We start from the raw sequence: 23,906 nt of genomic DNA, 5'->3' as shown, positions 1-23,906 counted from the left end.
CGATTTTTATTTACTGTTATACTTCTGTTTTTGAAACAATTACTACAACACTACTGAAATGAACAAACCCTTATAATAATAATAATAACAATCACTCCCCCTTTGCGTACAATGTAATAAATAAAGTTGAATAATATCACTGGGATAATACATTGTCAGGAAAGTATCAAACAAAACAATATTAATGCATTTCTTAACTGATATTTTATGTCAGAATAATAAATATTTAGTTGTTATATCTTATGAAATGGCTGTTGACGAAGCGCTGTATTTCTCACGCATTAACTGTAACAGCTTGCGGAGGTAATAAATAATTAATTTAAATCCATAGACGTTTATTTAGATGTTTTTTGCGAGTAATATAACTTAGGGTAAATGATGTTTAAAATTAGCTACATGCGTTGGCTATGCTTCAGCCTTCAACCCAGTGAGTGAACATGAATGTGATTTTACGAGGCTAATGATGAGCATAAATAACAGAAAAACAAATTTAATTCAGCGTTTTTATTTACCACAAGCATAAATTCATGGCTGTTTTGATCATGTAAAGCTGCATTGTTATTGGTACATTTTCTACGTGACTCGTCTCTATTTCTTAGCCAAGCTGCATACATTGCATATCAGGCATTTATGACACATCTTATCTATGCATTAATATATGTAATGTTAAATAAAGTTAATTAACTAAAGTCCTTTCGCGTCACTTCGCCGTCATATTTGCTGTGCATACTATTTTTGTTATCTCCTCTCCTCAGGCGCTGTGATGAAATGGCAGTCCAGCACGCAATTTTCAAAACGACGTTTATCTGATTTTACGAAACCAATTTCCAACAATGGGAAAATGCTTAAATATCAGGAAACAGATATATCGGTCAATCTCTAATCTGGATCATATTGTTTTTGTTTTTTTCCGGGTGATACGCCGGACCTGCTAGTCAACAACTCTGAGATCTGATATATGTACACATGTTGCTTGTTGCTGTTTGGATTTGGCAGAAATTGCAGTAAAACTGAAAGCTTTGTTTTTACTCATCTGGTGTCTGGAAGAGTTCAGTAAATATAATAGACGTTCATTTAAAGGATAAACAAAATGGCCAGTTTGCCCTGCCAGACCAGCAGCCCTAGATGATATAATGTGGAAAATGATCAGTTCATGCAAATGTACGCTGCCAAGACATGTTTTGAAAATATCATAAGTTGTGCATCTGACCAGCTCAAAGTCTTTGTTATGATATGGAGCTGAACTCATTCACGATCCTAATTGTAAGAATTTCCCCCTCTCCCCCTTTGGCTATGAAGGATTAGTTAATTCTGTCATTGACTCACCTCACGTCATTTCAAACCCATCAGAGCTGTTTTTAACATTTGAGAAAGAATCTTCTCCATATAAAGACCACAGAAATGCCAGAAAACATTTGATTTGTGAACTGTTTCAGAAGCCACATGATCAGGAACAAACTAAAACTGACGTGAAAATCTGACCATTGGTCATTATTTGACGTTCAGGTCTCATTTTTATAAATGCATTACATTGGTTAACCTGCCACTTTTTTGGTCCATTTGTATATTTATCCGTGTCCAGTATGAGCTACCAGGATATAACCCAGTCTTTCAGAAGGGACAGCTCTATGCGTGAAAGCCTGTGGTCAGTAAAGCTTGGAAAAGCTGAGTCCTCATTACAATGGAAGTCTTGTTTCCATATGGGTTCAGCTGTGTATTTAAAAGTTATTTTGATTTGCGCCATACCCTGAAAGTCTCAACAGCAGACTTGTTGTTCCAAAGCAAACTCCTCGGCCTCGTCTGGTTAACTTGACAAGGAAATGTCCTGGACCAGCAGGTCACCGCTCTTGATTTTGTACCTTTTGTACCAACTGCATGTTGAAGCCTGTTAAAGTCCCCTGGTGGTGAAAATCTAGTTTTGTTGTTTATAAGTTATGTTTTTAATATGCTTTAAGACAAATCATGTGCAGATTCATCATTCAACACCATTGCCAAGTTTTCCAAAGGCAGCCTAAAAAACACGATTTTGAAATCACCTCAGTTTCCTACATCACAAACATTTTACCAATCACATCAACACAGCTGAATGTGTGGATCAGTAGTTCGAGTCATAGGGGCTGTTTACACTTGGTATTAAGATGTGTTTTCATCGATCGGATCACAAGTGGACGAGAGAGACACATTGCGTTTACACCTGGTATTTAAATTCTTCTCTTTTGTCCACTTTCGACCGCATCTGTCCTGAATACTGTGAGGGGACGGTCCGTGAGACGGTGGGCGAGTCTCTCTGCTGTCATTCAAACGCGAGCGGGAGTAATTATGAGTTTATATGGACGCAAACTTATATTATGTCGGAGCCCGCTGCTTGTTTAGCAAGTATACATGCTGCACAGTGTTTTGTACGTTTATTTGTTGGAGCTTTCTCTGAATTTTCGGCGCAATTGATGAAATAGGATCGCGCAACTTTCACGCTTTCAAAACGAAACTACGGAGAACACCCCGCAGTAGTTTTATCAATGAAAGGCTAAAAATAGCGCTGTTCACCGTATGTTCACGGCAGAAGTCAAAAAAGACGTAAAATTAGTGTTTAATACCTCAGATTAGATAAATGGGCGGAGAGAAGGCGGTCGCGTGTGGCTGTTCGAACGCATTCAACCACATTGCGTTCCGCAACTCCTAAGCGATCCGATCGAAAGTGGTTTCGACTACCTCTGAATGTGGTTGAAAGTGGTCGAAAGTGGACGCGTTCAAAACGTTTTGAACACCGTTTACACCTGGCATTAACGTCGTCCACTTGTGATCCGATCGACGAAAACGCATGTTAATGCCAAGTGTAAACAGCCTCATAGATATTATGTATTTGTATTCATTATCAAAATACACACCCAAGTTCTTTGCTAGTGGTTTCCCACATGGTGTCAAGTGACCAAAATTTAAACAATGGGGAGTTGCTGCCTTTGAAGAATGAAAAACTATGATCTCTGTTTGGGATGTTATGCTTGTGCAACATGGACAGTTTAAACCCAATTTAAAAAAAACTCTTTCTAGAACTCAGATCACATTTTGTGTATTTTGCATGCACAAATACGTTATTTCGAACGTAGAAATAGAGAGCGACGCTTACGACACGCTCTTTATTGCAGATGTGTCGGTGGTGCAGCAACTTTTTCCGTATTGGAAAGCATGTTGGAAAGGAGGAGAAAAGCAGCACATCACGTTTTCTGCATGGTCGTGTAGTCAGAAAATGTGAACCGCCACTTAATTAAGATTTTTGTTTTATCTAGGGATGAGATGTTTTCGAAAGCAGAAGCCTTTACCTGCATTTGAAGGAAACTAGCGCACACTACTGAAACTTACTGACGATAATCTTTCTAAAGCTCTCTCAAGTCTTTAGATGCGTCTCTTTGAGTGTGTTTTTTACAGAGCTTGTAATCGTAGATGTGCTGCTTTGAATGATCACAACTGCTCCCCTTGCTTCAGAGAATGAGTTTCCCAATGGAGGCTACTTGACAATATAATACTACTCATCTGAGGTAATACATCATCTATCCTCCCGCTGACCTGATGCCTGCGGAGCCAGAGAGAGACGTCTGATGGATACACACACCGGTGAATAAAGGAGTGACCCGGCTTGTGTTAATGGGATTGTTTGCTCGGTAAAGTGAGAAAGCGGGAGGAATTCTGGACCGTATTCCATGTGGATATGCCGTTGCCTGAACCTGTCGAACCCACAGTGAAAATACACGTCATTACACGTCTCATTTCGCGGCACATGCCAGCTTGACTGTGTTTGTGAAATGACTCGGAGAATAATGAGATGCACAGGCTGTGTTTTTACATCTGAATTTAGATGAGGAATCGCGTGCTAGCGTTCTCGACATGATGTGACGGTTGCCCGGACAAGTGTTGTAGCCAAAAGCTGAACTTTTTGTCTGCACTCCATATCAGTTTGCAACATTTGCTAATTTCCACCACTTCCCATGCAGGACTGGTTAAAAAAGCCCATTACCTGTGTGTTTGTTTCAAAGCCTCAGAACTAAGGAACAAATTCTTGCTTGTGCTTTTTAAAAGCTTTTTTTCTCAGAGGGAGAAAACGTAAAACCACATAAAATGGATATATTTGTACACTAGGCCCAGCAATTTACCCCAAAGCTATGCTGCTTTTGTGGAGTTGAAAGGAGCAGTTAAAGCGAACATCAACACAAGATGTTAGGCAGAAAATGATCCATACAACACCTGCCCTTTATTGTCAGCTTTAATGAACAGACCAAAATGTCAGTAATTTTTGCTGAATTTTAGTAGGTAGATATTTTTGCTTGACGGTGCTTTGAAAAAGTGTTTTGAATAGTTGTGGTTTGTTAGAGTAAAAAATATTGTCAGCAAGCATTTTATTATTTCCAACCCAATGCAACAGTTACGACTTATACTTAAAATGTAAAAGCATTAAGGATTACCACAAACAATTTAAATTTCATATTTTGCATGAAGAAAACAACAAATGAAATTGATGGATGCACTGCATTAATCTTAAAGTCCCTGTGAACAGAAAGTCAAGATCGACTTCCGTATTTCCAAGTGAAATGAATATCACACGAGGAAAATAATAGGTGTGGCTTGTGTTTTCCACTGTGAATTGATTGAATACAGAAAAGTAGGCGTATTATTGAGAAATGGAACTCATAACAGACTGACAGTTGAAGGGGGCGGAGTTAACAGATGCTCCACCCCAAGATGTCAAGCTGACATCATCAGAGAAGGATCAAGAGAGTAGTGGCCGGTTGCATAAAACTTTAAAACTAGTCTTAAAAGTTAGTCATGAATTTATTTCTTCAAGACTGATCATAACTGTTAGTATGTTACACAGAAAGGTAGATTGGTCTCATTTAAATCCAAATAATAAGACTGATTAGCCCTAACTAATTACTAGTCAGTCAGAATCATTCTTAAGACGCATGCAGTCTTAACTTCACGGCTATGTTTATGCCACTGAACTACATTTTTAATGGAGTATTTCATTAAAAAATTAGAATTCATGGAGACTTGAACATCCACGTCTTTGGCGGTGAACAATGTGTGCATGCATGCATACGATAAAAACTTATTTTAACAGAAAAACTAATCGTTTGATTTAACTGTTTTTAGTAGGCACTAGTTTATAATAGACGTACACAATAAGGGCCAGATTTACTAAACACAGCAAATTGCTGTGATGTTAAATAAAAAAGCACCAAGGCGCAGGGTTAGAAATTTTCACAAATTTCCATAATAAATTAGCGTAGGGTTTTAATATGCTTTTTTTGGGGCATTAAATAATGGAGCAAATACCAGCAAATTGACGAGCGCAAACATACATAAATAGTATTACGTGATTTCTTTAAATATTCTCTTATAAATTTTCGTGTGATGGGGAAACTCATACAAATGCATATGCAATGGGGTCAGTCACAAAGCAATAACAATGTTTACACCTTTTCAATGCTCATTTTTCATTGCATGTCTTCAGTAAATCCTGACAGTATAGCTTTTTTAACAGCAAAAGAAGTGTTTGTGCTACTGCAAGCTGTTAGTAAATCTGCCTGTCTATTTGCTGTTATCATCAGCCTGCCACATAATGTCTTTGGTCGAGCCCATGGTTTGCTGGTTTGCATTAGGAAATACAAGCACATTGACATGAAAAAGATGCAGACTTGATCTTTGCCTTGTGTCTGTGTTGCTGCAAAAAGTTTTGATGTTCATTACATGCCCACTAATCAAGTTATGATTAATGCATGCTTGAGGAGTCGATTGCCCGACTGGTGGTTGCAGCAGTTGACTGGTCTGCGCAAGCCTCACGCCTTTGTTCTTAATTGTCATCAGGATTAGTTTTGGGAGTTGCTGGAGAACATTATCAATGCTTCAGCAAATGAGGAAGTGCAATATCTTTGTTGAGGGAGTGAGACTACAAACACCCCTTTTCTCTGTCAAATAGGCACCAAATTCTAAATGTATGTTACATTTCGACTACAAATATGACACACTTTTAATAAAGATTAATGTTTCTACGGGTGAAATGCTCCTTTAAGTGAAATGTTATTACTCAATGTTTGCGTGTTTCTACTCTATGAATATCTGATTTTGCCAGTCAGGATGGAAACCTTAAAACTCATTCTGCCAAGGTTGCAATGTTATGCAACCAGCGAGTGCCCGAATAAATTTCAACAGCTCATGATGTAATTTAATGCTACCAATTTTGAGCCACAATTAATGTTTTGAAGTTCAGTTAGTGAGACCAAGAAGGTTATGATGGAAAAGTAAACAGATTAATGGGTCTCTGATCAGATCAGACACTGGAACAGTTTTTTTGTGGACTCTGCTAAAACCATCCTTTTTTTTGCTTGATAGTCCTGTTGTTCTAGACTTCGTAGTTTATTAAATACTAAACCAACCTTTAGTGTTGCAGTTTTTTGATCCACAAACTGTTAGATGTGATGCAAACTTGACATATTTTCTCTGTAACGTGAACCTTGTGACCAGGACTCTGAATGTGCTAAAAGGCCAGTGGGGAAAAAACAACAACTTTCAGATGTCAAAACTTCCTGTGGTCCAAAAAGGCTATTTTTAAACCAAGATGCAAAAAAGACTTCAGAAACTCTTTAACATCGCTGTCGAATGATGAATGAATTACAACAAAAACATCCACGTTTGCACATCAGCAACACCTTTTCAGTGTTCAAATACTTGACCAATATTTTATATTAATATATGTATATAATGTGTTGAAATTAGGGATGTCAATTTATGCAATTTCCCATATTTGATGATTGTTTAAATTAAAGATCAATCAAACGAATAATCGTTAAGTGTAAGTGCGCATTAAGCCCTTACTGAAGTGCCATATAGCCAATGACATGAAAGTGTGCATTAATGGCAATCAAAGGTCCAGCGAATGAAACAATTTTTTTGTCTAAATAACATGCTAGTGGGATCTTAACAGTGACATCTGTTGCGGGTCAGTTACAGTTTACATTTTTCAGTTTCTTGCCAGAATTTAAGATTACATTTTAATCAGTCCATTAAAAAACGGCTTCTGGTCTCGTTCCCTGTGTATAGTTATGCTAAGCTTGCCGTCTTCCCTAGAGAGGGTCTTTGCTTTCAGTAGGCTAACCGTATTTGCATTTTCTGTATCGGACCCTATCAGATCTACTGCAGATGCCATTTCGTTGCGTTAAAAAGCCCAGGTGTGTGCTTGGCATCAAGCATCGTTGTGATCATGGCTAGTTTAACTCCTCGCTTCATTTTTTTTCTACTTCTGTAGTTGTCATGCACTGGCGCTGCACACACATGCACGACCTTGCTGTTTTGACCATCGTCAAGTTTTATCGATTCAATTATCAGCGATGATTGATTAATTGTTAAAGCTCCCGTTCTTTCTGTGATTTTGAAGCTTTGATTGTGTTTATAGTGGGCAATATAACATGCGTTCATGTTTCACGTGTAAAAAAAAAACGCGGTATTTTTCACACAATTTACTGATCTCTATAAAGCTGTTTTCACTGTCCTCAAAACAGGCTGATGTCTTTTTTGTTCTATGAAGTCCCTCCTTCAGAAATACGTAACGAGTTCTGATTGTGTAGTTTGTTTAGTGTGTTCTGATTCGATAGCAGCTTAGCTTAGCAGAGCCGTTTGAGCCAAAGCTGGTGACCAACGTATTCATGTGCGCGGAGTTTAGTCAAAAAACTGTTCTAGTGACGTCATTAAAGCAGGAAATAGAGGGCTGCCTGTAGTCCAAACCAGTCGTTCGTTGTAGGCTTTGGAAAAAGGAATTCTATTAAAGAAAATATATCACCTGCCAGTGAACTTTGAGCTTTATCATTTTACAGGTATTATTTATGTTTTTATAGCAACATTACACACTAACTAGGGTTTAAAAAATGGGATCAGGAAGAACGTGACCTTTAACATATGTAGTTGAAGTGCTGAAATGTATAATGGACACTTTAATAGATCAGCATGATGAAACAAAAGCAATGAATCTCTACAGTCTCTCTCATTTTTAGCGCACGAATGCTTTCTCCAATGTTACCACTTTTAAAATAACTGTATGATACCACAAAAACTGTTGATGGCAATCAGTCACATGCTTTTAGCAGGAAAGCGTGCAGTGCTACACCTCACGTGACTCGAACCACAGCACAAAAATATTAAAAGTGTCTGGAAGCAGCTCTGGACAATATGGCAGAGAAAGAAAGGCTGGTGGCTTGGTTTAGGTCCTGCATATTTACTACTAACCCTGGCATATGTAATGACATTATTAACAGGCATCACTTTGGTTTGGATCCATTTGAAAAGCTTTGCACACATTGTCAGGATATCATGTCGTAACTCATTGTTTCAGTGCTTTATTTGTGCAGAAGAAAATGACTCACGACTGATCAGAATCCAGCTTCCAGTTCACGCTGGGTCACGGCATAAACCGACACCCATCAGCCACTGAACCGATTGACTCCTCATATGGCCCACAGACTGTTCTGCTTTTTTGCTGGACCTAACATACACACATGCTCCTACACAATGTGTTCATTTTAGATTTGTATGTATGTGTACATGAGACAGTGGTGAAGCGAGTCCTGTGGAAGTACAAATACTTTGTGCTATGGAACAGTGTTAAAAATTTTACGTTATTTAACAACTTATCAAAATTATTATATAGACGATAGTTTCGTGTATCGACGATCTTCGGACATATCGCCAATAGCAGGCTTTCATGAAGATAGTTGGCAATGGTTGTTATTACAGTGTCACATTAACATGCACATTGCGTTCTTTTCCACGCATGGTGATTTGTGGGCTTCACTTTACGCGAGAGAGCTTTTAGAGAGAGGATTGCTTCTTGCACGCACGTGGACTTAATGCGCTAGGACTGCAGCTGCACTTCTCTCACGTGCACGCGCTCTCGCATCTGTCCGAAGTTTCTGATATGCATTTCAAGGAGTTGTAGCAATACATCCCTCGTGTTTAAAATATAAATCGCGTTCAGCTGGACCGATGTGTTTAAAGGCACCCCTGAGAGCACCACTGATTGACACGTGTAGCCTTCTGCAACAACACTAAACAAATGCATTGAATTGTGTGTGCGGGCGCAGGTGCATGTTTTTACAGTCAATAAGTTATCATGTTAAGTAATAAAGATTATGATTTTTCCAATAATTGAGCACCCCTAGCTCTTGAAATTTCCTTGCCACAGGAATTTTTAGAGCGCCTGGGCTTTAATGATGCGCTCGCATTAATGTCATCATGACGGTGTTGCTCTTGCTTCTTTTTTGTCCACCAATCAAGTGACTTGTCATAAATGAGTAAAAAAGTTAACAAATAAATAAATGAGTAAACTACTGCCCTGCCTCCCGATACTGTCGTGTATCGGCGATCTCACAGGTTGACGATAGGACGATCTCAAAATGGGGCATATCGCCCAACACTAACTCTCCATGCAGTAACTTATGAAGATAAACGCAAGCCAAGCACTGGATTTTAACATGCCAGGGCTCAACATAAAGGACTGCCCAATGGGCCCGGCGGTGCAAAAGTATTAATGAAAACCGACACGTAACATACGCCGTCGTGGCTACGCACAACTATAATGAGCCCTTTACATGTCACATTTCAACCTTAGTTGGGCCACTTAAAAAAATGGAAAAGAACGTTCTGGGATGGTTCTCTTTAGGTTATTAAAGTACCATACAGTAAACGTTCCTAGAACATTCTTATTTGGTTCCTAAAATAATGGGAATGGTAGGGGAACATTCTGTATTTGTTGGGTTACCAGCCTCCTTTCTCCTTTACTTATGCTCTCTCTCTCTCTCTCTCTCTCGCTCTCTCTCTCTCTCTCTCGCTCTCTCTCGCTCTCTCTCTCTCTCTCTTCCTTTTTCCACAATTCACTGACTGCCCTCATCAGATCTGCTTTTCCGTCTGTTCCTACAGAGTCTGCATTCTTCAACTCGGCACTCGTGAGATTTCTAAAATTCCTTTCTGTGTCACGGTTTGGATGAGAACAGACACAATCCACACAGGCTCATTAAAAGGACGAGTGGCTTTTTATTCACTGGAAGCTGTTTTTTGTTTCTCTTTTCTTTAGTGCGCCTCTGGTCAACGACTTACTCATTTACTACGTAGTGGATGCAGTGAGGTCACTGTTAACTAACAGTCCCACTCATAAAGTAGATGCAACCGCTGTGTTTTCTATAGCGTGCATGGCTCTTCAGCAAGTTTTAGGGTCTATGTGAGTAAAGTTGGGATGATCAGTAAAGCAGAGCCAAGTTTTAAGAGGGAAAAGCTCTCGAGGGCAAACTTTACCATAAGCTTCCACATTCCAGTCAGAAAGCAATCTTATACGTTTATGCTAAAAACATCTCAACTCCAAAAACCACCACAACAGAGCCATTGAGTCATTTCAGTGAAACCGAATCAATTTGTTTCATTTTCAATTTATCAGTTTTTCCAATTTGTGAATTAAAGACAAGTTTCTAAAAAAGCTGTACAGATGTTAAACTATAATATATATAATAACAGCAGTTTAATTTTGGAGTGGACTGTTCCTTGATACAAATGGTTGCTGGTATTATCCCCATAATATGCAAGATGCCTGCCACTGCCATTGTCTTTGAGCAAGGCACTAAGAATGATTGTCTCCACATAAAAACTACATAAGCAAATCACAGCCCTCGTCGTGTGGTGATGATGAATAAAGATTCTAGTTTCGGTGCTGCTGCGTGAATGTTTCTATACATATTTCCCATGAGGGTTTTGAAACTCTGATGGTCTGCAAAGCTGCTGTGACCGCTATGAGCCGGTTATTGTGATCCAGTGGCAGCATTATGTTGCATGGTTGTTTTTGTCCTCTGGGTGGACTGAAGTTAGTTATGGTTAAAGAAATCAAGCCTGAGCTGGCTCTTCTCTGGTGTAATCATGTGGCTCGATGAATTGAGGTCCAGGTCACGCTGACTCCAAAACTAAAAGTGTCCCACAGGGACACTGTCCAAGACATTTATCCAGAGCTGCAATGAAAGAACCCGGTATGTTTCAGTGTTTGAAAATGAGCAGTTATGACTACTGTTTTCATTTCCACACCAATAGTTTGACTGACTTGTTAGTGACATGCAGAATAAAGCAAGGCCATCAGAACCAAAAACAAAGATGAGAAATCGTCACCTCCATCATTTAACGCCAGTACTGTAAGAACTTTTACTTAACAGACACGTTGTGTTGACAGATGTCTTGGAAAAGGAAACTAAGCAATAATAACGGACAAGGTTGGTTTGTTTTTAGTCTGTCTGAGAGCTTTGTTGTGGAAGATTATCGGTCTTGCATCCACCGGTTTTCTGATTGTTTGAATCATAAACATGGTCAAACGTTAATGAGTTAGGTAAGACACCAGCTAAACTCAAAGATGAACCTTTATATGAATAAATGTTTGCACAGGAGCGCTATTGTTAGCTGTGGATTCCCTGCCCACCTCTCTTTAGCTTTTAGGTGAGTGTAATTGAAGGTGATTATAGCGTGTTTTTGATCTTTGTGTTGGTGCATCAGGTCTGTGGTCTGTGCTGTGGGGTGGTGGCCTGTTTTGAGGAATAATGGCAGGCCACGTCAGACGCTGAGTGAACTGAATTAAGTTTAATGGCGATTTATGGGTTGTTTGGAGCTATTTCGGTCTGAGGTCTCCCCTGGCGTCCAGGCTTCTTATTGGGCACGTCTGGCAGAGGGCCTGTTGCTCCGATGTGCGTGTGCATGAATAAGAGTGCTTATATTACCCCTCAGCCTCTTGTTTCCCAAGCATGCTAATAGCACCATGTTAAACGTCGATTAAAAAGAGTCAAGCTGTGCTTGAAATCCATTTGTCAATTGAAAGTACTGCGGTGGTCCTCTGTATAAAGGTTCACTCAAAAATAATTTGTCACAGCAGTGACCCTGTATTTTCTGCAGGATGTCAGTTTTATCTTTCTCTCATTTTAGTTTTCAGAAGCCGGTCACGTTGAGCCTAATTAAGCTTGGCGCCTTTGGCACCACAATGCGGGGTTACCGCACAAAAGCGGTGCTAAATTACAAAAGTGAAACGCTCCTTAACCAAGGGTTAAAAGCAGGGTTCAGAACGAAGATAACCCCGGGATAAGCACAGTGTGAAAAGCCCTTATGACTCTGAATTTGGTGGTCGATCTAGCAATATATCCATAGAAAACACATTTATATCAAAAATATGAGTTACACTTTCCTATAAGTAACTTTGCAACTGCATGTCAACTAAGGCTGGCCACACACGTGAAGATTTTAAGCATGATTTACCCCTCGATGATCGAAAGGGGGCGTTACCCCATGAGTGTTTTAACGCAGCCGATGTTTCGTCCAAAAAGAAAAACTCCAGTTTGTGCTGTCATTGCGATTATTTTGCTGCTCCCGATCACGTTGAAGTCTCCACTGCAAAAAAATGACTTTCTTACTTACTGTAGTCTTGTTTTCTGTAGAAATATCTAAAAATTCTTAAATCAAGATGTATTTTCTTGATGAACAAATTACCTAAGAAAAAAGTCTAGTTTTTAGACAAAACATATCAAATTAAAGTGAATTTGTGCTTAAAACAAGCAAAAAAAAATCTGCCAATGGAATAACATTTTTTTTTTTTATTTACTTAATACAAGAAAAATTCAGCAAAAAATGTCTTATTCCTAGAAATGTTTTTCTAGAGAGTTATTGATGAATGAGTGTTTTAGTGGCATGTAAGTAAATAAAATTAAGTTTCTAAGTTGGCTGTGTAAGATACCAAATCCAATGCTATGTAATATTAATCAGTGTCTTGTTGACTAAAACATAGCATTGTTTTAAAATATGTCTGCAGCTCTTAGCAACTTTTTTGGTGGGCTTGAAAATATTTTGACCCAGCGGGGTTAATTGTAACGCTGTGTTACAACTAACCCTCAACACTTACCATATGAAAACCGCTAATGTTAGCGTAATTCTTGACATTGTTTTAAATAGGCTACACACAAATGATTGCTGGCTGACAACAAAATAAATGTGCCTGTATAATCAAAAATCGCGTGTCAAATTTATTTTTGTTCATATCTTTAATATTGATTGAATAAGGTCACGTCAAAGATTGAAATCATAATTAAATGAATGGCTAAAATCAGACTTTGATGCTCATCATCTCAGAATTAGATTTTGAAACTGTAGTATGGTTATAACAGACTGGGTCACATATAAAAAAAATTTTTGTCATAATTGTGTTGCTTTTTCTCACATATTTAGACATTTCTATTCATTTATAATTGAACTATTGTTAGAAAAGGGCTGGATGAATGAATACAGTGTGGATACCCGTCTTTTAGATAGATATTTAAAAAAATATACACTTCAGGTAGGCTATATAGACAAAATAGTATTGATATATTTGCCTGCAAACTTCATTTTTTAAGCAGGTGTTATGCCGAGTTTACACCAACCGCGGTAGAGGCGGCAAGCCCGAGTGATTTCAATGTTAAGTCAATGTGAAGACGCGTAGATGCGCGTTTGGAGGTCCTGCGGCGAGGATGAGGCGTGTAGTGTGGCGCGGTAGACGCGTTTCCGCCTCATTTGCGCGTCTAGTTTGCGCGAGTTGAGCAGCGTGCGCGATACGTGCGAATGGTGCTTTGTGTGCATTATGCGTTTGAAACGAATTTGCGTCTGACGCCTGAGTTGGAAAATTTGAACTTTGGCAGATTTCCGTGCCGCGTTAACCAATCAGGAGCCTGCTTGCTGCTGTGGCGGCAGCCCCGCCCGGAGACACTCATTCAACATGAAGGAACTCTTGATATTGTCCGTGAGCAGTCAGCCGGAGCTATACGACACAAGTTCTCTATTTACTTTTGAGTCACGTGACGTTTATCGACTCGCGCCGTTTATTTTCCCCCTATAGTAAGGTGACTAAATACAAACCGGTAACTCTCTTGATAAATGCACAATCAACATCAAGCATCCTGCAAACAGACAACCGCATAGCACTTGCCCCTCCCACAAGAAGCGGATTTTGCCTCTCACTCACGTCAAATTATTGCTTTTTCAGCGCGTCTACTTCACTCTACACGTGCAAATGCATTCAAACTGTTCAAGGGGCAAACTAGGCGCGGTAGACGTGATTTTGACGCCTGAAACGCGGTTGGTGTAAACGCAGCATTAAAACTAACCCCCTGCCTGTTACAATTAGCCCCACCTATGGGATAACGTTTGCACTTCTGTCACATTTGGTGTAATTGTCCAAGAATGATAAGTAATAGAAACAAACTTCAAATGTTCATTTGTAACAGAGATGTGTGTGTTGCTGGGATAAAAAAATAAATAATCAAACTCAAATATTTTTTGAATGATTGAGCTAAAACCAAAAAGCGTTAGGTTGTGCTCCACTCCCCCCTACTTTTTTGAGGATGGTTTGGCTAGATAATACCCTTATGCCTCGTTTGGGATTGCTCGGAGCCCTTTGATGCAGCATTGAAACTATAAACTGTTGAGGTCCACTATATGAAGAAAAGTCCTGGAATGTATGACACATACATGAGAAACTGCCTTTAAAGCCATTTTTGTCTATTTAATGTCTATAAGCTATTGTGGCCGACAGATTTTGACTCTTTAGATAGTGTGAGTGTCCAGTAGAGGACCCCTGTCTGCCCTGTTGGCTGAGTGCAGTGATGTGGTGTGGTTCATCATGCAGGGTGTGTGTGGGAACAGAAGTAAACATGACATTCCCTCCAGTGAGTGGCCGGTCCTAATCACAGCCCTGCAGCACAATATGCAGTAAAGGAGCCACCGCGTTCACCACAGCGGGACAAGGCACACAGACACACTGAGGAACAAGGCAAAGAGAAAAGTAACCCTTTACTCGCCAGATCTCAGTCCTTCTGTTGCAGGTCTCTACTTTTATTTACTTCACTTATTCGTAAAGACTTGGTGCTGTAGTTTAAAAAAATTTCCGGCTCCAAATTCTCAATGCAGGAAAACCAGGATTACTTCAGAGACTCTCCAGTTGTGGTAGCATTTAAGGTCATATCTGTTAGTGTTAAATAAAATTTGTGCATGTCGTGATATTGTTTTATTCTTGCTTTTGGACATTATTCAAGCTGGCAACCCACCAGTCAATAACCACCATTTGCGAAGTTAGTAGTTTTAAAGAACTGCCTACGGTTAGTATGCAAGAATTAACTGCTGTCAAACTCTTCCCAGAATCAAAGCGTCTTAAGCTTCCTTTGTGTTTGTGGGTATGCGAGAGACGGAGATAAAGAGAGAGTACGAGTGTCCAAAAAAAGCCTTCACTCTGTATTCATCATGTGTAGTCTCTTCTTGGATCAAGCTGTATTTTAAATGACTGACTTGAACATTGGCGGTGTTGAGAGGTCAGCCATAAATAATGACAGGATGACAGTGCCGGCCACCAGCTCGGCCTTTTTTAGAAGGACTGCGCTGCAAACCTGGGAGCCAATAAGACAGAAGCTCAGTCGTACGGACGAGTGACTCATACGCACAGCACATTGTACAATAAAATCATCATCCGCGCCACAGGCCCTAATGTCAACACATCAGTTTCCCAATAAAGACTCTCTTCAATTCTGAAGACGGAGACATGTGTCATAAAATGCCGCGGGAACCTCGTAAAGACAAAATTGGATGAGTTTGTTTTGGACTTGCATTTGTATTCCTGGTTCTTCAGTACCTCCTCAGGATGTTTACTGAATAATTGAAAGCTGTTTTGACTGACAGTGTGAGCATCAGAATGCACAAGAATGAGTTTGAGTTTGACAGCTGGCAATGGATATTTTTGGCGTTTAGAAGACTAACACGCCAAAGGCCAAGATAAACGTAAAAAACAAGTTGGATTATAGTCAGTGATGGTGATGTGGCCTTGTCTACTTTAATTGCCGTGAACTGATTGTACTGCAATGAAAGCTGAAAGGAAAAACTTTCCCGACAGAAGAATCTCGGAAAAAAATGAGCAGGATTAGAAATGAGGAGGTGTTGTTTGCTTTGAAAACTGTATATTGAATGTTTTAAGGGCAGAAGTAATTTAATCTATGGCTATATTAAGTTGATGAGTAATATAATGCGTGCTGTCTTGCGAAGCATTTAAACTCCAATATGTGACTAATGCTGTTATTTATCATTGTGCTTTTCACTACGTCTCTGGGGTATTTCTGAAAAACAATAAAGCCAATCCTCCACTCATCCTCTGGAGTCTTATCACCCCAGGGAGATCAAATTTTATCTGGTGATACAGTAATGACAATGGATGATTGTTTGCATCTCTACTATCTGTGGTATGTGCTGTGCTGCTTTAGTCTGAAGACACTAAATGCTTCATGAAAAAGATTTTCCCTGACATTCTACACTGTACCACTTTTAACCCTCTGGGGTCTAAGGGGTTTTTAGGGCCCTGGGGAAGTTTTGACATGCACTGACATTTGTGCTTTTTTCAGTTGCTTGAAAACATATTAATGGCAAAAGTCTCATAACACTGTGTTCATCACAAACTGGGCTACAATATCATATAATCAACATGTATGTACATGTTTGTATTTTTGAGAGAAAAATGTTTATGCGTGGTTTTTGAAAAAGCAAAATTTTTAAGTCACTGATATAACTCCACAAAACTCATTCTAAACATGTTTTCCCAAGACTTTCCAAACTGGATCTAGTAGTCTAGAGTTTATTCTTCAAAATTATGTGAAAATCATATGGCCTACTCAATCACATAAAGCAATGCATTGATTTACAATTTCTAAGACACTTTTGCTTGGGAAAGCTGTATGCGTGGAGGCGGGAAAGCTCCTGAATAATCAGTGATTGACAGCTGAGAGACAAAAGAGTTGAATAATGATCACTAATGAGCCTTGTGGGGATGTTCAACAGGAATGTAACCCTCAGTAAAACCATGATAAGGTTTACTTTTCAATACAATGTAACACACACACACACACACACACACACACACACACACACACACACACACACACACACACACACACACACACACACACTATATATATATATATATATATATATATATATATATATATATATATATATATATTTATTTATATTTCTATTGGAATATTTTCTATTAATATCACAATTATAAGTTACCTTTTAAAAACCATAGTAGCCTAATCATGGTAAAGGTATTGTTTGGCTATCATAAAGTGAACACAGGGTTTGTGTTTGGTTGGCCAGCGAGAGGTTTACTTTTGTGCAGTAAAAAGCTCAAAAGAACAACTGCCTATCGTTGTCTGGACTCCTATTTGTGTTTTTGTAATCATTATAGTAGAAACACAACCAGGGACACGCGTGATAAACTTATCAATGTTTGTTTACAGCCGCCGCCATTACCTCACGTGTTGATCATGAAAGCAGTGAATGTGTGCACATGCGAGTGATCCTGTGTTTAATAAACTTGCTGTGCGGAGATATGCGCTTAGACGCAACTAAATAAGGATTGTACTGTTTGCAATCGCGTATTTTATAAGAATACCAAAAAGCGCGTCGAGTTTCCTGACTCGCGTGTTTGTGTATGTGCGTTCCCGTCGCCTCAGCTGTTTGACGGAAGACAAAGAAAACACTCGCGTCTGGAGAAACTGACACACATCCGCAAGTAATAAGGATTTATATGTCGGACATCGATCCCGTCACACTGACCAAGCACACACACTCGCGTCTGTCTGGAGATTTAGGCGCGAGTAAACAAGTATGTGATGTGTGCAATCGCATCTTTTATAATGATACCACAAAGCGCTTCAAATATGAGGCATTGTGTGTTTGTGTGTGTGTTTGGACGTCGATCGAGTCACACTCGCGTCTGGAGATAACTTTAGTTACAGTCACGAGTAAACAAGTAGATGTCATGTTTCCAGCACTCGGATTAAAACTTAACACAGCAGTGAATGGTGTGGAATGTCCATTGACTGTCAATATGCAGAGACGGAATGTCCATTGACTGTAAGGTTTACCAATGAATATGGATGATCTCTGCTCTTTTCTTCAATGGAGCGGGGCGTGGCTCATTATAGATAATGAAGCAACAGAAGAAAGACGGTACATCTCTCTCTTCTAATACAGTTAACAACGAATTACAATATTTGTTTTCGATTTCACTTACATCTTCCAAAAGCAGACATTCCAAGCATTATGTAGACATTTATCTTTTGTTTATATGACAAATATTCGTTAAGTTAGAGTTAATTTTTCTGACGTGTTTCTGAAAGGACTTCACTGAGGGAGAGAGAACAAAACGCGCATCATGTTTATTTTCTTAATTTTGCGAAAAGCACAACATGCTGTTTTTATTGGGAGTGGACAGAAAAAAACTAGACAATTTAACGTTTTAAATGATGTATAAATCATATCTGTATGTCAAAAATCAGCAGAGTTATCTAAGTCTCTTTGGGGAGTGATCGAAAAATAAAGAGTTTGCGGCGCCTGCGCCGCAGCCGACCCCAGAGTGCATTGAGTAACTTAATATAACAAACAGGGTTTCCTGCAGAAAATTTGTTAGTTAAGGTGGTAGGGTCCGAGGGCGTGGCAATCAAAGGGGCGGGGCGTACACGTCATAATGATAATTAAAATATTTTTATTTAAAACACTCAAATAAAAGTTAATTTTGAAGACACTATGACAGAAAATGAACACATTCTAGATTATTAATGAATTAAATGTTTTTACCTCTAACGGGAATAGCTGCGTAATGGAGTGAAACTAAAGGGTTAATTACACGAACTACAAACAATGATAGATAGCGCAAAAATGGTAAAAACTAAATAAAGTGAGCAAGAGCGCTCAACAATTATATCGAATCAACAGGCACATGAAACCTAGCTAGCAAAACTCACCAGCTAACTTACTTTAAATTTGCAAGAACTATAACAGGCTTAAATAAACCCAAAACATAAGTCCACTTACAGTTCTCACGGACACGTGTTTTATCAACCGGCTATCTTCCAGACATGATGGGCCGTTTCTTTATCTCATCTCGGCCGTGCGCGCGCGCGTGCGTGCGTGCTTGCAGTGTGAAGCGCGTCCGTCTAGCTTTTCTCCGAGAGGTTTTATCAACTGGCAGGATATACTTCAGACAGTGACGGTCCTGACCATGTTTTTCTCATGTCGGCCGTGTGGCGCGAGTGCCCGCGTGCCCGCTCGCGGTGTGAAGCGCGTTGGTGCTATTCTCCGAGATGCACTTGATAACCTTTTGTGCAGCGAATTTATTATTATTATTTTTTTTTGACTACTTAGTTGAGGCAGTAAGGTGTCCCAGGTTAGGCGGGCCACTCGAACTGCAAAAGTGCTGCGGGAAACCCTGACATATAATCTACATTAAAGGAGTAGTCCACTTTAAAGATGGGGTCCATTGACTTTTTATAGTAGGAAAAAAATACTATGGTAAGTCAATCGGCCCCATCTATAAAGTGGACTACTCCTTTAACTATTCTATCAGTATAAGAAAAGTAAAGACTTTACATAATGAACTGTATTGTTTTTATTAACTTAGAATGATTCCCTTACATGGAAGTCACCATCATGTTTCTAACATTAGCCCTAAACTATAGAGCGCGTTTTGTCACTATGTTGTTTTAGATGATAACGTGTTTATCCGTTGCCGGCTACTGTAGCTTCTCTATGCTTTTTGAAAGGGAGGGGTGAGTTGTGGAGTGAGCCATTGGTTGCATTTCACTGTTAGATGCCACTAAAATCTACACACAACACCTTTAACTCTGTTTTTATATAAAAGATCTCATAAAATATATATAATATTCTGTTTTGATACAGAGTACTTGGTGAACATTTTTGGCTTTTTAACTAATGCACATGAACAATTTCTCTGCAAAAAACTTTTTTGTTGTTGTTGCAAATCTCTGGAAATTGCCACAAAATATTTTTTTGTTATTGCAAAAATCACCAAAAAATTGCAAAATCTTGGTGGGACTGTCTTACCTGCTTATCCTTGTCCCATTCTATCCTTATAGGTGCCAAAGAATGCATTAAAATAATTTGTTACATTTTTCTTTTAAAATTGGCTTTATTAAGTGCAAAAATTATCCAGAGAAGTTTTTCTCGGATAATCTCGAATTTGCCTAAAATGGTCTTGTATTACCTTATTTGAAAGGGTCATTAATAATAATGTTGAGCTCTGCTCTGATTGGCTGTTTCTCAGAGCAGCTCAGTAGCTTTTCAGTAGCTTTGTGTGTGTGTATAAACAGACCTTATGCCTGTATCAGACGAAGATAAATATTTTGAGGAATAATCAATTGTTTGGAGATTGTTAATGGACGTTTCTGAGTGGTAAGTTTGTGTTTTTTAAGTACAGACCTTCTAAACATAACTGTAACGTTGATAGTAGAACTTTAGCCTAAACATTAGCAAATAGCATTAACTAGCATATAGGGCTAATTTAGCAATAACAACTTTGTTTTTAGCACTGTAACAACATTAATTTAATGTGTAATTTAATGTTGGGGTGTACATCTCGACTCTAACGTCACAGTTGGTGTTATGTTAAGATTCTCTCTCGGTCTTTTGCATGCTGGAGGTTTACATAAGAAGGAGAAAACAATCGTGTTAGAGACTCGCAAATATAGAGATATGTCATTACCATGTACAGAGTTCTTATTATTCATCTATACCTAGTTAAATACAGTTTTATACTCTATGGGACCTTTAATTTATTAACTCTGTTTTGCTGTATTCTAATAATACGCTGATCTGTTCTGACTCTGTTCTACTATTTTGTACTCATCTCTTTGACATTTGGTAGATGCTTTATCCATAGCCATTTACAGTGTGTTACAAGGTATACATTTTATCAGTGTCTGTGTTAGCTAGGTTCAAACCCAAAATCTTTTTGCATTGCTAACAATTCTCTACCACTGAGCCACCTAACACTTAATCATTGCTGTCCGAATCAGGTTTCTGCATTTCTTGTCCAGATCCTGGAGGTCCAAATAAATGTCTTTAATTGTACCATCAGTCATTTGTTAGGACGATTTGCCAAATGTTTGTTGAGCCCCTCACTGACTGTTTAGAGTTATGAGGCAGCCTTTAGGAAATGCCTGTAGTCACACCCTTACATACTTGTTATCTTCTTGAAATCTCACACACTTGCTAGCATACAGCCTCAACATTCTGCTGCTGAGCCCTCCATAGCTGAGAATAATGTTTGCATCTTATCACGCTACAACTGAGCGCCTTAGGAAAATGTTTACATCAAGACTAGTTAAACCAAACTCATACCACATTATAATCATATCATTCTGCATAAACAAAAGCAAATGCATGCCCTAATGTCTCAGCAGACACATATCTGCACATTTAAACGTTAAGACATAAACTTACTTTTCCAGCACTGGGAATAATGTGAAGTTTGTTTGGGAGCTTCATGGAAGAAAATAGGAAGCTTATCAGATCTGCTGTCACATTTTCAGTTTTCACTCGGATGGGAATGTGAATGACAGTCCGCTGTGAATACCATGAAATCAGAGCTGTCGGCATACCAAAACCTCAACTCTCATACAGCAGTTAACAGCTAGTTGAGTCATGTGTGAATACTGATGACCAGAACCTAATGGAATCTGCAGACCTCTGTATTTACTGCACTGTTTACTGTGTTTGGGAGAAAATGTAAACATGGTAAAATGAACTATGAGTACCACATGCTTCTTGGTAGATGAAAGCGTTTGTTGTGTGGAGAATCAAAGTTTTTTCATATGAAATGTATGCAGGTCGTTTCAATTTAACATCTGTTTGTAGTGAGCTTTACTCAAATCCAGCTCGGACATTTCTCTATAGTACAGTGTACAGTACTACTTGTTTTCTGTTTGGATCAGATTGATTTAATAATTTAATGTTACAATTACAAAAGAAGCAAAGCTGATGGTAATAACAACACAATCTGATGGGAATTTGTATGTTTTTTATGAAGTGGGCAATTCATATAAATTCGTACGATCTCATATTGGTATGTTTTAGCACAATTTGCCTCCACCCATGTGACATTTGAGGTCACGGGTGGGGCTTTATCATTGCGTTTTTTCTAGTAATCACTAGGGATGCACCGAAAGAAAAATGATTGGCCGAAGCTGAATAAAATCACTACGAGTAATACAATTTTTATTTTTCCTAATTATTTTTATTTAATAATTTCCTAATTATTGTCGTATTAAAACGGTTTCATTTACATTCGACCACATGAATGAGTCTTGGTTAAACGGATATTAATCCCATTTCTATTCCTGCCCAAAATGCAAATAACATATTCAATACTCTGCTTAAGAAACTTGCAACATTGTTTATATTGTTAATATTTTGTCTTATTTTTCGTCTGATATAAGCGTGTTTGTCATTGTAGGACTTTACTGGTCTTAGGAAGTTTTTATTACATACTGCTGACGCCCGTTTAATGAAGAGCTAAAGTATTTCGTTCTCTGTGCTTGTGAGTTCCGCAGACAAAACCCATCGCCGCCACCGTGTCTTTCTCATATGCTGTATGCTGTTCAGGATGTCTTGATTTGCTAAATGATAAATGAAACTTGTAGTGCTGTATGTTTTGCATCTTTCTTGGACAAATGCGTTTGCTACATTTGCGCGTCTCTTACAAACAATCCCCTGCGTTGCTATTCGCGATTTTTTCATTTGTTCAGTTGCCAAACTTTCGGTGCATCCCTAGTAATTACAAATTTTTAATATGATTCACACTGTACAAATTCATACGAATTGGTCACCTTGTAAAATACGTACCAATTTTCCGGAGATCAGATTTAATTTTTTTATAAAAAATTTTTATTCTCAGGGCTCGCCACAGGTACATGTGGACTCTGTACACGTTTAGGTAGTTGTTTGATATATTGGTGTAGTATTGCAAGTGTAGTTTGTTTTTCTGGTGTCGAGTGAAGCTCTAGAAACACCAGATGAGCTCTGTCACTATCCAAAAGTCTGTCTGCTGTCACGTTACATTCATCTTAAACAGCATGCAACCATTTGTATCCTTCATCTCAAATAAGATCAGTCTGTATTTACAGTTATCTTCATTCCTCTTGAGTGCTCACATGTGTGAAAATAAACTGACCTGTCTGGCTTGCACTCTTCACCTCATAATATGCACAGATTGCTCTGAATGTAATTACACAGACTGTAGAAATGAAATTAAAAGCTTGCCAGATAGACAACTGACATCCGCTCCAATGCCAGGTTCACTTGTAATAGATCCTCTTCACCTCAAAACATGAAAACATTCAAATTTTTGCAACAACATTAACTGTGGCAAAGGTGCTGGGGTTAAACATTATCAGTGTTAGGTGTACACGTCACACATTTGTACATTTGGCAGATGCTTTTCTTCAAAGTGATTTATAATGCATTCAAGCGGTACCGTACATTAAATCAGTATGTGTGTTCCCACAGAATTAAACTCAATGACTTTTGTGCCGCTAACACAATGCTCTACTTGCTTTAGTTAAACTAAAGGAGCACCTAATAAATTGTTACAATTTTCATGAAATAGATTGACCCTGTTGTTGTAAGATATTTGTTGTTGTGCGAATTAAAAAACAAACCAGCTCTTTATCTGTTTTCTTGCAGTCGGTGGTGAAAACTGGTCGCCTTCTCATCAGTCATGAAGCTCCAGTCACAGGAGGATTTGCTGCTGAGATCAGTTCTGCGGTTCAGGTAAGAAAGGACAATAAAAGGTTGCTATTTTGTATCAGAATGAGGCCAGGTGGTAAACATGGTGGAGCTAAATATTTAAGAGAGAAGTTAAAAAGTTGTTATTAGGCAGAGAGTTTAAAGATTTGAATTACTAATAGGGCTGGGTGATCAATCTAAAATTTTATATCATTCGATAGCAATAATTATACATTTTGTTAGAGGATTAGTCT

The 23,906-nt window shown here is 38.7% G+C and overlaps 1 protein-coding gene across 1 annotated transcript in view; it reads left to right on the top strand.

Annotated features, from left to right (window-relative positions):
- The window catches only part of bckdhb (branched chain keto acid dehydrogenase E1 subunit beta), a 70,482-nt gene that overhangs the window by 34,604 nt on the left and 11,972 nt on the right, over positions 1–23,906 (top strand). The window contains exon 9 of the mRNA XM_065246378.2: positions 23,611–23,697. Within this exon, the coding sequence (XP_065102450.1) occupies positions 23,611–23,697 (87 nt within the window). The remainder of the gene's footprint in view (positions 1–23,610; positions 23,698–23,906) is intronic.

This window comes from Paramisgurnus dabryanus, chromosome 13 (assembly GCF_030506205.2).
Source record: "Paramisgurnus dabryanus chromosome 13, PD_genome_1.1, whole genome shotgun sequence".
Classification (NCBI taxonomy): domain Eukaryota; kingdom Metazoa; phylum Chordata; class Actinopteri; order Cypriniformes; family Cobitidae; genus Paramisgurnus; species Paramisgurnus dabryanus.
The sequence above is the reverse complement of the archived record's forward strand: the minus strand, read 5'-3'. Positions and strand labels throughout refer to the sequence as shown.